The sequence below is a fragment of the Callithrix jacchus genome, chromosome 20 (genome assembly GCF_049354715.1).
Source record: "Callithrix jacchus isolate 240 chromosome 20, calJac240_pri, whole genome shotgun sequence".
In the NCBI taxonomy this organism is placed as follows: Eukaryota; Metazoa; Chordata; class Mammalia; order Primates; family Cebidae; genus Callithrix; species Callithrix jacchus.
This window is the reverse complement of record NC_133521.1, coordinates 19,541,717-19,555,894: the sequence shown is the minus strand read 5'-3', so window position 1 is coordinate 19,555,894 and position 14,178 is coordinate 19,541,717. Positions and strand designations below refer to the sequence as shown.

Here is a 14,178-nt window from a genome sequence, read left to right as displayed (position 1 = left end):
ATGGCTCCTGCAGATTACACATTTTCTGTCTTATTTTGTCTGCAAAAATCACTCTCTTTGTTTTACAAAGGAAAAGGCTAGAACCAGACCAATACACTGTGGGGTCTGGTTGCTGTGCTTCATGCACCTGTGCAACTTGCAATACAATCTCCTGCCCCCACACTCAGAATGTAGAGATTGTGAAGTCAGCTTCCCTTTCTGACTTTTTCACTATATCCTTAGTATCTGAAACAATGTTTGATATGCAATAGGTGCTTGATAAACACTTACGGAATGATGGATTCATTCCTTGTCAGTGGCTGAGTATGCCCCATCATGCTTCTTTTCCTTAATCCGTACAAAATAGAACCCAAGATTTTATGTGCCACCTGCCCTCTTAGGTGTATGAATGGGAGCTGAAAGGTGTTGACTACATGAGTACAAATACATTCTTCTGGAAAATATAAAAATAAAAATAAAAAAATGCAAAATGGGAAACAATGATTATAAGCAAAAGGGAAAATGAGGAGCGGTGTTGAGCCAACAGCTGATGCTACGTCTTGCACAGTGATCTGATGAAGCCGGAATCATGCAGCAGCATTGTCTGAGAAGAGGCATAAGGGGAGGAGGAGGAGGAGAAGGGAAATTCTATTTTCAGAGATAAATGTGAGGAAAGAGGCAAGTCACTGCACTGGGAAGAAAGAGAGCCTGCACCCCCAAAGAAGAATGTAGGAGGATTTCAAAAACAGAACTTGTGGAATGCAACAAAAGGGTCAAGGAGGGTATTGGCTTGAAAGGAACAAAAGGAGTGGTGAGAATATTATCCAGGTTAGTTGTGAGATCTGTACCCTTTGAATTACTGTGAAAGAATCAAGTAGTCAGAATTTTAAGTGCCTCTAGCATGTAACTCCTCTCAGTACTTGAACACCTTTCACTTTTGTACATATCTATGTTTTATAAGCCTCTTTGGCTGACAAAGAAAAACCAGGAGAAGCATGACAGTGGTAGAAAGTCCTGGAAAAAATAAATATTGTATATTTATATTTCTAAATATATATATATAATATATATAGTTTATAGAATGAGATATAGATATTCCAGTCTAGCTCCCGCGTCCTACTTTGATGGGGAATTTGGACAAGTCATCTCTCTGTGTTCCATAGTCATTGTGGCAGCTACCATAATCAAATGAGGACACTCCCTCCCTGGCCAAAGATCTCCCATTGAAACAGTTGTGTCCTGTTTTAAAGCAATGGAAGCAATTATTGTTCCCATCTTCACAGCTTTGCACAGTCAGAGTTATGCAATTACAGCAATAATGTACTCAGGGGTGGTATAGTAGTAGTTATTGTTGTTGTCATCATAATATTGATCAGCTAATGATTATTTTATATTACTATTGATGAAATATTTTTTTCCTGCATTTATCTTTAATAATAATCTTTTAAAAATATTTTGGGGTAAGCACTGTCTTCATGTAGCAGAATAAAAGTCAGGGACTCCGACATGTTAAAAAAATTTCCCAGGTTGCTTACAACAACTGGAAGTGAAAAAGCCAATCCAACCCATCGTGTCATATCAAATCTGGGCGCCCAAGCACTACTGGTATTACTTGTGCATATTGGGAGACTGCGTTCAATATGATATGCCATGATTGATCATGTCTGATTGATCAATCAGACATAGTGTGTTTGATTGATATCTAGGCCTCTGAAGCATGAGAGACATTAGAATCACTTTAACATTTGGGGATAAGATCAATTCAATTCAAATTTGTTTTGAATACCCGTTATACTCTCAATTATGTCAGGTGCTATTTTGTAAGTCTCTGGTTGGTATTTCTATGTCTGTTTCACAGAGGAGGAGACTGTGGTTCTAAAATTGAAAATAGTTGCTAACTAGTATTTAGATTCAGGTCTGAATTCTGGCTACATTTCTTAGTAGGCAACTCCAGGGCCAGTGCCTCATTCTCTCTACAACCCTGCTGCTCTCTTCTGTGTAACTTCTGAATTGGTAGAAGAAAGCATTGAATTTTTTAGTGACTTTCACTTTGCTTTTTTAAACCACCCATACTCATTAATTAGTTATTGAAATTATGGCTTAAGGAAAGAATAGTGCCATCATGTGCTTTACAGAAATAATTCCACTTGATCGAAGAATCCCCTGGAGTGTTTTCTTTTAGAAAAAGAGAAATTTCACCTTAATTCTGAATAGGAATAATTGCAAGTATTTCAATGTAACTCAAAATTGGCAATTTAGGTAGCATCAATCATTGGCTAGCCATATGTTGGTACTGGAAATTGTGGCCTGTGTAGAATTATTTAACAGGGAATCCAAGAGCTACAGAAGTAACAGTCTATACTAAGTCACTATGCATGTTGGGAGTAAAAATATAGAGACGGGATATAATAGTTAATTCACTTGCAAGGATTTCATATGTAATGCCATATGGATATAGATAAAGAAATGGCTGTGATCTACACAGTGGGATAATTAAGAAGCTGTAGTTTTTTTAGTCTAAGGATATGCTACATTATAAAACAGGAAATTCACATGTAAGGAAGTAATTTTTACAAGTTGAGATACTGGAATGATCCTCAGCGATCTGATTCAAAGCTTTCAAGCTGCTGCTCTGTGGCAACAATTTCCAAGCCTAAATGGGGCAGGGCATGTAGAGGTTAATATATAAAACCTCTATGACAGAGATTTGCCTGTCAAACGGACTCATATTAAGATGCTGGGGTAGCATAGAAGGCAATTGTTGGACAAATATCTTACTTAGCATTCTGCAGAGATTTTTTTTTTTTTTTGGCAAAGGAGACTATATTATTTTCTACAGTCTTTTTATCAGACATGGAGTTTCTAGGCACATTAAAAAATGTATAATTAAGATTCTAAAGACCAAGATTTGGATCCTTGTTTGGCTGTAGGCTGTGAGATCTTGTCTAAGACCTTTCTTGTGGTTGGGTCACATTCTGAATTCCTGATATTCGTATGATAACATATATCACCTGTGGGAAATGAATTGTTTTCCTATCAGATCTTATGGGAGAATATGCATGTAATAACTATATATTTTTCAAGAGAAATAAAAAGTATGAAACTTCAAAAATATCAAGTAACACCAGAACATCATTGAATTCATCCCCAAGTAATTACATTCATGAAATATTACTAGGATACATAACTCATCAACACCATCCTCTTTTGAGTATTCCTGAGAATATATGAACTATTAGAACACTGCCCTACAAATGTATATTGAGACATTTAATTAATACTTCAAATGTCAATTATGAAATAAGTAAAATATTTACAGAAACAATGAGAACCCCTGTGTTCTTCAGTCTGTAAAGCACATTCACCTCACTGGCATTAATTGAAGTGCTATGTCCTTCTTCTGGAAAACCAGCATAACCTCACGATGTAACTCAATCTGTTCTGGAATGAGGTAGCTCTTGAGCCTTAGAGCAGCAAGACTTGAAGTTAAAGCCTACCACACACACCACTCCCCTCCCACCAGACACACACACTTGCTCTGTGATTGTGTAACAACATCTGTATGTCTCTGGTCCCTGGAAACATGACAATTATTAATATTTTCCAAGTGTTTGCATGCTCCAGGGCTGAGTCCCTGAAGCAGCTCGAAGAAACTTCAATTACCATTTTTTCTCTCTTCCTTTCTCTATCTTCATTCTCTCCTATCTTCTCTTTATCTCTTTGTAGTACTTTTTTTATTTCTTACATTTTTTGAATAACCTATTATGTGCCAGGGATTGTGTTAGGTTCTGGGCATACAAGAATAATTATGACATGAATTCCATACCCATTAATTTGCTAGCAGGACAGGTTGAAATAGAGGAGGTGGTGAAATGGAGAAGAAACATAAAAGTAAATGCTATGAGGAAGTTTCTAGAAAAGGTGCAGACAATCAAAAGGAAGAGATAAATTACTTCTACTTGGAAAGGTTTCTTGGCAGCTGAAACATTAGAGCTGGGACTGAAGGAATGAATGAAATTTTAAGAGATCCAGTAAAGAATAAGGGTGGTCTAGACTGTATTATACAGACCAAATTGTAGAGGAACCAAAGTGTATGGCAAATCCAAAGAAAGGAAAGTGTCTGGAAAAATCAAAGGCATATGGTGTGTAGAGTGCTATAGTAAAAGATGTTTGGGTACAAAGCATGCAAAGATTTGAATACAACAAAAAAGTTTGTTACCTGGAAATCACTGTGGAAGCATTACCTCTTTCAAATTGGTGAGAGATGTTTATATCTTGCCATAGATTTTCTGAATATAATCTTTTTTTCTAATTTAAAAATAGCGTAAATATTTTCTGATTATCACAACTACTGAATTAATGCCTTTCATTTGACATGTATATATGTATATGTGTATATATTTGTAAAACCTAAATACAAAGTATGCTTGTATTTACATACGTGTGAATCTATATACCTGTATATGAATGTATATATTTATAAAAAGAAATACAAAATAGATATATATTTATATGTACATATTTATAGCCGTGAGTATGCATATGTATGTTTAAATAAATATATATATACTGTGTATATAAAAAATAGAAATTATAACATTTGTCTTTTTACTTATCATGTAATAATACTAAATGATACCAATAATACTGAGTTTAAACTCTTGATTGCAATTAATAACATTTTGTGCATGAGATCAGTGAGCCTCAGGGAGTTTCAGTGACATGTCCAAGATCACATGGCTGGTAATAGTTCTACAAAAATAATTTATCATCTAGCTAACTCCAGAGCCCATTCCCTTAACACATATCTTTGCTTCCTGTTGTAGGCAGTTGGAAAATATGGGTGGGGAACACTTCAAGTGCCTGCACTAAAACATATCAAGCTATTTTTCTGTGTATTTATTCCAAATTTTTATATGCACAATATGCCACAGACTAATCAGGACATATAAAATTCAAAATAGTACTAAAATTTTTTATAATGTAATAATTTATAATAGGATATTTATAACAGTTTTTAATGCCTGCTTTATGTGGTCTGCCTTTGATATCTATAAACTTAAGCACTAATTGAATATTTTTCTTGGTATTATTTAATTGTTTTTCTTTTAAAAAATATTGTACTGAAACTGAACATCTAAAACCAAAAATATAAGTAGCCAAAAGAAAATAAAATTTATCATTTTCTTAGAATGAGTTCTGTTTTAAAAATACTGATCAAAATACATAAACAAGCTTTGATTGCTGATTCACTTAATCAAGTGTATTTCCAAATGCGATGTTATACTTTAAAAAGTCACCAGAAATGTATAAGAGCAGATACAGTTTCTCCAAATTCAAGTCAATCTATATATCAGTCTATTTATTTATTTCTCTATTTTTCTATCTCTCTCTCTCTCTCTCTCTCTCTCTCTCTCTCTCTCTCTCTCTCTCTCTCTCTCTCTCCCCTATCTGTCTAAATCATAAATTGTTAGTCACCAAGAAAGGGAAATGCTATTTTCTTTGAGCCTTAGGTAGGCCAAATTATTTTCTAAAGTATTTGTCTAAGTGTTGTATTTTTTCTTTTGTGGTATATCTGTGCAAGGTTGACATTGTTGTGATTCTGTTATTCTGTGGTGAGGTGGGCATGTATGAAAGTATCTCTGGCTATATACACTTTATTCTTGATACCTGGTAGCAGGTAGCACAAATTACATAGCTCGCAGAAAGTATGGGTACAAGATATGAACCCCTCCCCATAAAAGAATTGTCTCTTATAATCTTTTACCTCTTAACCTCATAAGTAAAAGACCTTTTTTCACAGATAATAAAATGATAATTGCACATTGAATTTGAAAGGGTTTTTGGGGATAACAAAGCTAGTGGTTTCATAACCAGGATAATGTGTTCAACAAGTCTTATTCAAAAGAGGAGTCTAGCACAGCATTTTATATCAACTGCAATCTTTGAACAGCACAATCTGGGAGACCCGTGAAGAGTGAATTACAGTAATCAGCCTTCAAAATGACAAAAGAGTCAATCAGCATCCCCTTGCCTTTCTCGTGAAGACTCTCAATCTGGTGATATCACAGAAATTATAAAAAGAAATCTTCGTGATGGATACAAAATGCTTCTCAAATGATAACGCCAAAGACAATGGGAAGAAAAAAGAACACACACACAGTCTAATGTTTTTGAAATGACTGAAGCTGGATTCTAATCAGAAGTACTCCCTGGATGATGAGACATAAGGAGCAGCTGTTGAGCACTAAAGGAACTTAGGCCAGTCTAGGATTTAAATTCTTAAACTTCTGAACCAGCAAAATCTCCATTTGATTGAATAACCTGAAGATAAAATCATGTCTTAAATACAGGGGAATCAAACACATCAGTCGATTCACAGCAAGGTAATGAATGTTGGTTTCAAAGAAAGATGATTCTCCTTTTCCTTGTAATTCTTCTACCAAAATTCACTGCCCCCTGCCCCTCCAATCTTCATCTACCCCCAGTGCCAGGTTCAAATTTCCATTGAATTAACTTCATGGAGAATGGAAGGTTCTCATTAATTGAATTCTCTTATTTGCTTAAATTTTCAAAAGGAAGTTCCAGGAAAACTTCTACAATATAATGGTTTGTATTCTCTCATTTGGAACCTCTATGCAGCTTAAGCTACTGAGACTTCAGGACCCCTGAACACCAAGTGTGATTTTCCCTTCTCAAAGTTACAAAATGTTACAGCCCCACATTTTCAAGGAAAATTTGTCCTGGGGACGTTCTGTGGTTAGTCCAAGTCTAGCTGATTACAAATGGATCTAAATCTAAACCCTAGAGCCATTACTGAGTTGAAAATTTACAAAAGTAAAACATAAAAGATGTGATCACATAATTTTATCAACTCAACAGTCTTATTCTGGAATTTCTATGATGAAAAATGATCTAAGCTATTTTCTTTATTGTGAGGTTATTTATAAAATATCTGCATCAGGAATTTTATTAATTGCTTCAGAAGAAAGCATTTGGTCATATTGCTTCTTCTAAAAGGGAACCCTAACTTGTTGCCACATTGACATAATGGAAGCTTAAATTGATGCGAGCTTCTGAATGTGTTGCTGAGTGTGGAGAATGTGTGACTAGAAGCATGCTAGGGACGTGGATGCTACTGCTGCTTGACCAATCATGGAAGAAGATAGACATGATTTACGTCTCAGGCAATGGAAGGTTATTCAAAGTAGCACCATCAAAACTTGCTTTAAATTAGTTCATTTTGGCAACTAATGAGTCAGAATCTTGTCTCTTGCTTTTTAGAATAGAAGTTGAAAATGGGTAAGCAATGTCGTTTTATTGATGATTTAAGTCACTTTTTAGCATTCATAGTTCAAATTTTTTGACTTCTCAAATCTGAGAGTTTAAATCCTTCGCAAATTTGAAAATAGTCTTCCCTAATTACTATATTTTGTATATTAGGTTGTGTTTCATACCAAACAATTATTTTTAAAATAGGAGAGTTCTCTCTTGTCCATAATTTTATTTACTCATTTATTTGTTTTACTGGACACAGAGTTTCTCGACAAACACATTTATTGCCATAAAAGAAACAGCTTGAAGCTACTAGTGCTTGGAAGATATGCTAGCCAAAGTGGGAGAAAAGAAGTAGAAGGGAATTGTAAGCCTATTTTCATCTTCTATTTTAGGAGCTTGTCGATATCTTGAAATATCTATGGAAGTGAAATACACTGTGAATAGGAATAGTAAAGTTAAGTAACGTGTGTAAATAAGCCACAACACAAAGAGAAAAATAAGAGGATCCAGGGCAATCGTGGTTTCCCCTATCCTGCTGTAGAGCCACAAAGTAGCATCAAAAGGGTTCCACAAATTCTGTCTTGGATTTTTTAATGAGTTTCTGCTAGTCATGGGGTTGAGACTAGAGGCAGTGGACTCAGGAAAGCAAGAGCTTTTCATTATTCAGTTTGAACCGAAGCCAATTAACTCTGCTGCATGCTCTAAAGAAGCCTTGGAGAGACTCCCTACTAGTCTTAGAAATCAGAAAAACTACTCCCAACATAGCAGAAGAAAAGAAGAGATGTAAAGACTCTCAGAGGTGCAGCTTACCAGTGGGGTCATCTTGAGCAACTCACTTAACTGAATGGGTATTACTCTCATTTTACAGGTAAGAAAACAATCTGCCCTGCCTTCTTAAGGAGCAGGTCTGGACCACAGTACCTTATTACATTGAAGTAATGTTGAACTATAGATGTCTGTGTAAGAATGACACATGGGCAAAATGTCTGGCACGTGGACAAGGTCCCAGTATTGTAACCGTATATTTTAGGATCTTGTCAGGAATGAGACACTTGAGGGGAATTTAACAGAGGGACTATTGACAAAGGTATGGCCCAATTAAGAGAGACCTTTATGGAAGAATGCAGCACCAGATGCTAGCAATAGAAGTATCATCAAGACTCCTAGACCTTAAGGAGCAAAGGAAGGTGACAGTTATTCAACAGTAGATAGAATTTTACTTTAATGATATCTGTAAATAATAACCTGAGTGGTCAAATACAGGAATAAAGTCTTTGGAGGAGTCTTTGTGGAGTCATTCATACAACCTCCTAGGCTAATGTATGTTGGTGGAACCTAACAAAAAGCCAGAGAGTAAGGGAGTTAATTGAGACAATCTGTTGGCATGGCCACCCTTCCATGCCAACACTAGGTGGACAGGGCTGGGCAGTGAACTTGTAGGAGCAATTGGAGAATATTCTGTATCTAACCACTATCCACATAAGCATTAAAAAGTCTGGTTGGGGAAGCTTAACAATGTGGTTGTGTGACTACTGTGTACCAGGAACTTTGCCTGAATTTTCTCACGGCATCTTGGAATATCCACAGTGAGAAGCTGGTTACTATCTCTGAGAGGATGTGGAGTTCTGATGAGTTTAATAATTTATTCTTGGTCGCAAAGTTGGTAAGTTCAAGAATAAGATAAAACATATAAACTTGCTTGACTTCAGTTATGAGGGGAGCATTTATGAGAGGAATCAAACTTGAAAATACATGATTGACCCTTGAACAACACAGGTTTAAACTATGAGGGTCCACTTACATGTACATATTTTTCAGTATGTATTTTGGAAATTTTTCTGAGATTTTCAATAATTTGCAAAAATTGACAGATGAACCATGTACCCTAGAATATTAAAAAATTAGAAAAATGAAGGTCATGAATGCATAAAAGGTATGTAGATACTATTGTTACAGGAAAAGGGTCCCAATCTAGACTCCAAGAGAAGGTTCTTGGATCTCACACAAGAAAGAATTCAGGGCGAATCTGTGGAATAAAGTGAAAGCAAGTTGATTAAGAAAGTAAAGGAATAAAAGAATGGCTATTCTATAAACAGAGAAGCCCTGAGGGCTGCTGGTTGCCCATGTTTATGATTATGTCTTGATTATATGCTAAACAAGGGATGAATTATTCATGCCTACTCTTTTCAGACAATATAGAGTAACTTCCTGAGGTTGCCATGGCCTTTGTAAACTGTCATGGCATTGGTGGAGTGTAGCAGTAAGGACAACCAGAGGTCTCTCTTGTTGCTATCCTCATTTTGGTGGGTTTTGGCCAGTTTCTTTACTGCAACCTGTTTTATGAGCAAGGTCTTTATCATCTGTATCTTGTGCTGGCTTCCTAGCTCATCCTGTAAATTACAATGCCTTAACTGTGTAGGAATGCAGCTCAGAAGGTCTCAGCCTTATTTTACCTAGCTCCTACTCAAGATGAAATTGTTCTGGTTCACAAGTCTCTGACACTATTCTAGTTAGATGTTAATCGACTGTTTGTTTTATCAGTAAGGTTTGTGGTCAATAGTAGGTTATTAGCAGTTAACTTTTGGGAGGAGTCAAAAGTGACATTCAGATTTTCAGCTGCACATGGGGTCAATACCCCTAACTTCTTGTGTTGTTCGAGGGTCAGCTGTATATGCCTCTTAGGTAGTATGAAGCTGCATACCTCAATGCTGGAGGGTACAAAGACTTTTGCAGTTGATAAAGTCCCACGAAGCATTTCTTGTCCTATTTGATAAACAAGATTCTCCATGTGATGCTTCACTTATATTCTGATATAACTCGTAGAGACTAACCCAAAGTTGTTATTTCCAAGTGAGATTAAAAAAAAAAAACTATCTTAATTCCAAATGCCTGAAAGACATCACGGTTTTGTTTTATTTTACATGTTCACTTTCACAATATATAAATGAAACGATGAGAATAATGCATATCAATCTTTTTTGACTCGAAGAAGGTGCAGTTCTTTTATGCAAATAACCTAAGAAGTCTCATGCATAGACTTCACATCATCAACTTTCTTGAAAAAAATTGCTGCCTTCCTTGGAGAACTACAATATTTTGCTCTGATTATTAGAAGCTTCATGTCAAATTGCAAAGTCCAATGGATGGCCTTTGGTGATGACCTTAGAATGTGGTGGTACAAGCATTCATGTAAATGTAACGGGAGGAAAACAATGTTCTAATCTTTTTTAACTGAAAATTTGAGCCATAATGAAAATACTCTAGGTTATGAAAATATATATTCATAGCAGAATAGCTATCTTGGTATCTCAACATGCTAATATAATGAGGTTTTGTTATCTTTGTTGCTGTTTTTTGCCTATCTGTTTATTTTCTTCTCAATGCCTCACAATAATCTAAATCTGAATTATTACTATATTTCTACTTTTCTTTCTGTTTTTATTTTTAAGTATATAGGTATGATCTATGAGTTATATTATGATGTGATCAAATGCTGAAACAAAGCATTACATTGAAAAATATCATCATATTAGTACAAATGTTTCCAAATAAGCAATGTTACCTAATTCAGTACTCCCTGAATGGGAAGCTCTATTATTAAAGTTGTGTCAGAGTCTAATGAAGTGTCTAAGAACTCACAGTTCTTCCCAGAGCCTGCTCCCTGTGTAGGTGCATTATATTTCCCTAGTCACTCTTGGGACTCAGTTGCTACTTAAATGATTCAGGGACTTGAACTCCTTCCAATGCTTTTATAGACAGATAATTTAAGTAAACCATATGAGCCAAAAAAACAAAACAAAACAAAACAAAACAAAACAAAACAAAACAAAACAAAACAAAACAATTACAACTTCAGAAGTGGCCAAGGCAATGGCTCAGCTTCAATTTGAATTGAACATGTATGGTGCCCCTGGGTTAGAAGTGAAGGGAGTACATTATCATTAATCTGGACATTTTTCTTTTAACTTGTCTGGAGATGGAATACACACCGATTCAATGGATACATTCTGGACTAGTGAAAATAGGTTTTATTATGGACATTTAGCGATATGGGGAAGGGACATCTTATCACAAAGAGTTAAGTAAAAATTCAGGAAATAAAAAAATACAATGTTAATATACTAATACATTTCTCAATTGTTTGACATGGGAAAATAAGAAATAACTGCAACATTTATCGATATGGGAACACTTTACTCAGATACAGTATATTGTACAATGAAAAATTATACAACTGTAGGAAGTAGTGAGGTGAACCTCTATGCACTGATGAAAAAGTTTTTCAAAAACATTTCCTGTGAGAAAAAGTAAGTCTCAGAATGCTGCCTACATTATGATCATATCTGTTTAAATGTTTATATGCACATTGGTGTGTATGTACATATCATGGCCTGGGAATTTTGCACATCAAAGTGTCAGCATTACCTCTGAAAAAATATGTGGAGGTACAGAGAGAGCTAAATACTTTTTATTTTCAAAGTAACTTAAGAAGTATTTAAGCAAATTTTGGATCTTTAACAAGAATATTAAGTTACCAGTGAAACAAACAGAAAAAGCCACATGAAACCCTGAATATATATCAGAAGAAAAAACATTAAGATGTGAGCAGTGATTAGTTTTGTTGTATTTTATGTAATTTTATATTTTACTCTCCTTTTCCTATATCTTTCTATATTTCTAAAATGTTTGATTGTTTTACAAAGAGAAGATGTATCTAAACAATTAAAATATAAATATAATTGAACAGTAGATTAGAACTTAGACACTTGACTACATTAATTCTGATTGGTATTTTATTCATCTGAGTTGATTCTAAGAGGCATTTATTTATTTCATCTCTCTAAGGTATTTGTGAATTTCAGAATAATTTATCTTTGACCTCAGAGCCTTCAAGCTATTTGTGTATTCACTCCTCTTGTAGGGGAATTTGGGTCTACGATAAATTGGAGGATTCTTTCACTTTCAGGGTTTCCTGGGATAGATGAGGCTGTGTTATGATATACGTTTTAATTTGGTAGGCAAGGGTATGCTATTCAGTTTACTCCCTACTATATATTTTTGCTTTTTTTTTTTTTTTTTTTTGAGATGGAGTTTTGCCCTTGTTGCCCAGGCTGGAGTGCAATGGTGCGATCTCGGCTCACCACAACCTCCGCCTACTGGGTTCAAGCAATTCTCCTGCCTCAGCCTCCCAAGTAGCTGGGACTACAGGCATGTGCCACCATGCCCAGCTAATTTTTTTGGTATATTTAGTAGAGATGGGGTTTCACCATGTTGACCAGGATGGTCTCGATCTCTTGACCTCGTGATCCACCCGCCTCGGCCTACCACGGTGTTGAGATTATAGGCCTGAGCCACTGCACCCGGCCGCAAGTTCTTTTTTATACATTATAAAATATATTTTTGCAAGTTAGCCATAAATGTTTATGCAGTCTTTCTCCTTGACATAACAGGCACACACCAATCAAATGTCAGAAGAACACAGAACGTTATCTGAGTAGGGACTTGGTGTATGCTTGCGTGTTTATGTGTGTGCATATGTGAGATTAACACTTTCATTTTTGAATTAGCTCTCTGAAAGTCATTGTTCCATTTTCCCCTCAGCTATTATAAAAACTGCCCTTCCCAACATGGACAGAGAAGCCAAGGAGGAATACCTGGTTGTTATCCAAGCCAAAGATATGGGTGGACACTCTGGTGGCCTGTCTGGGACCACAACACTTACAGTGACTCTTACTGATGTTAATGACAATCCTCCAAAATTTGCACAGAGTAAGTTAATTTCCTGCACTGGGTGAGATTCTTGGTATGATGTTTCCATTTGAATTTATATTATAATTTTTATTGCTATTTTAAAACATGACAGCAACCATTGAGTGGCTTATTAAGTGCCAGGTATGGCATGATTTTGGTACTAAACTTATTTCTGTTTTACAGATTACAAAGTAGTTGATAAAATTCTAACTATCAAGCATATAGTAAGTATTAGTATCAGTATGCCTGACTGCCAGCTGTGCGCTCCTTTCTCTTTTGCGCACTCTCTTTACGAAAGCCTGAGAGAATGACGAAAATGAAGCTCAGATATCGCGCTATCATTAGTCCCATTTGTTTTATAAAGGAAATTAAATCTCTAGTGCCTGAGGTAGGGAAGACAAATATGCAGTAGGCTTGCTGCAAAACATACACTCCTTCTTCCCACAACTGGGAGGATACTAGTAAGACTCCACTCTTCCTTGCTAAAGCCATGCTCTGCCTTGGAAATTTCAAAAGCATGCATTCTGGGCAGACAATATAAAAGAATCAGGGAGACAATCATTATTTGGTGACTTTCTCATACTCTCAGAGAACACTTTCTTCTGAGCATTTATTAGAGTAATATGACAGAGACATGATTGGATAAGGGCTTTCTGACATAGGATTCTTAAATTGAGATATGAAAAAGTGAATAAAGTTAACTGGAAAAAGGTGAAAGCATGGGAGGGAGGATGAATAGTGCAGCTAAAAAAGATATTCAAAAGCGCTGTGTCTACATACTTATTTTCTTTTTTTAAAGATTCCACATATAATTAAGATCAGGCAGGACTTTTTTTCTCCTCGATCTGACTTATTTCACTTAACATAATTTCCTCTAGGTTCATTTATGTTGCTGCAAATGACAGGATCTCCTTTATAAAGGCTGAATAAAATTTCATTGTATATACACCATAATTTCTTTAGCCATTCCTCTGTCAGTGGATACTTGGGCAATACCCATTTCTTGGCTATTCTGAATAATCCCGCGATAAACACGAAAGTGCAGACATCTTTCCAAGGCAGTGATTTCTTTTATGAAAACATCATAGGGTACACCTTAAAGATAGTCATTAATAAAACAAAAGAACCCCTGTGAAAGGATGGTGTACAGTCCTGTATAGGGATGGAAAT

At 35.6% G+C, this 14,178-nt stretch overlaps 1 protein-coding gene across 5 annotated transcripts in view; it reads left to right on the top strand.

Annotated features, from left to right (window-relative positions):
• CDH8 (cadherin 8) overlaps positions 1-14,178 on the top strand; it is a 394,777-nt gene that overhangs the window by 209,642 nt on the left and 170,957 nt on the right. For all 5 annotated transcript variants that reach the window (XM_008985982.5, XM_035282357.3, XM_078358200.1 and 2 more), the window contains one exon: positions 12,859-13,026. In XM_008985982.5, coding sequence (XP_008984230.2) covers positions 12,859-13,026 — 168 coding nt within the window. The remainder of the gene's footprint in view (positions 1-12,858; positions 13,027-14,178) is intronic.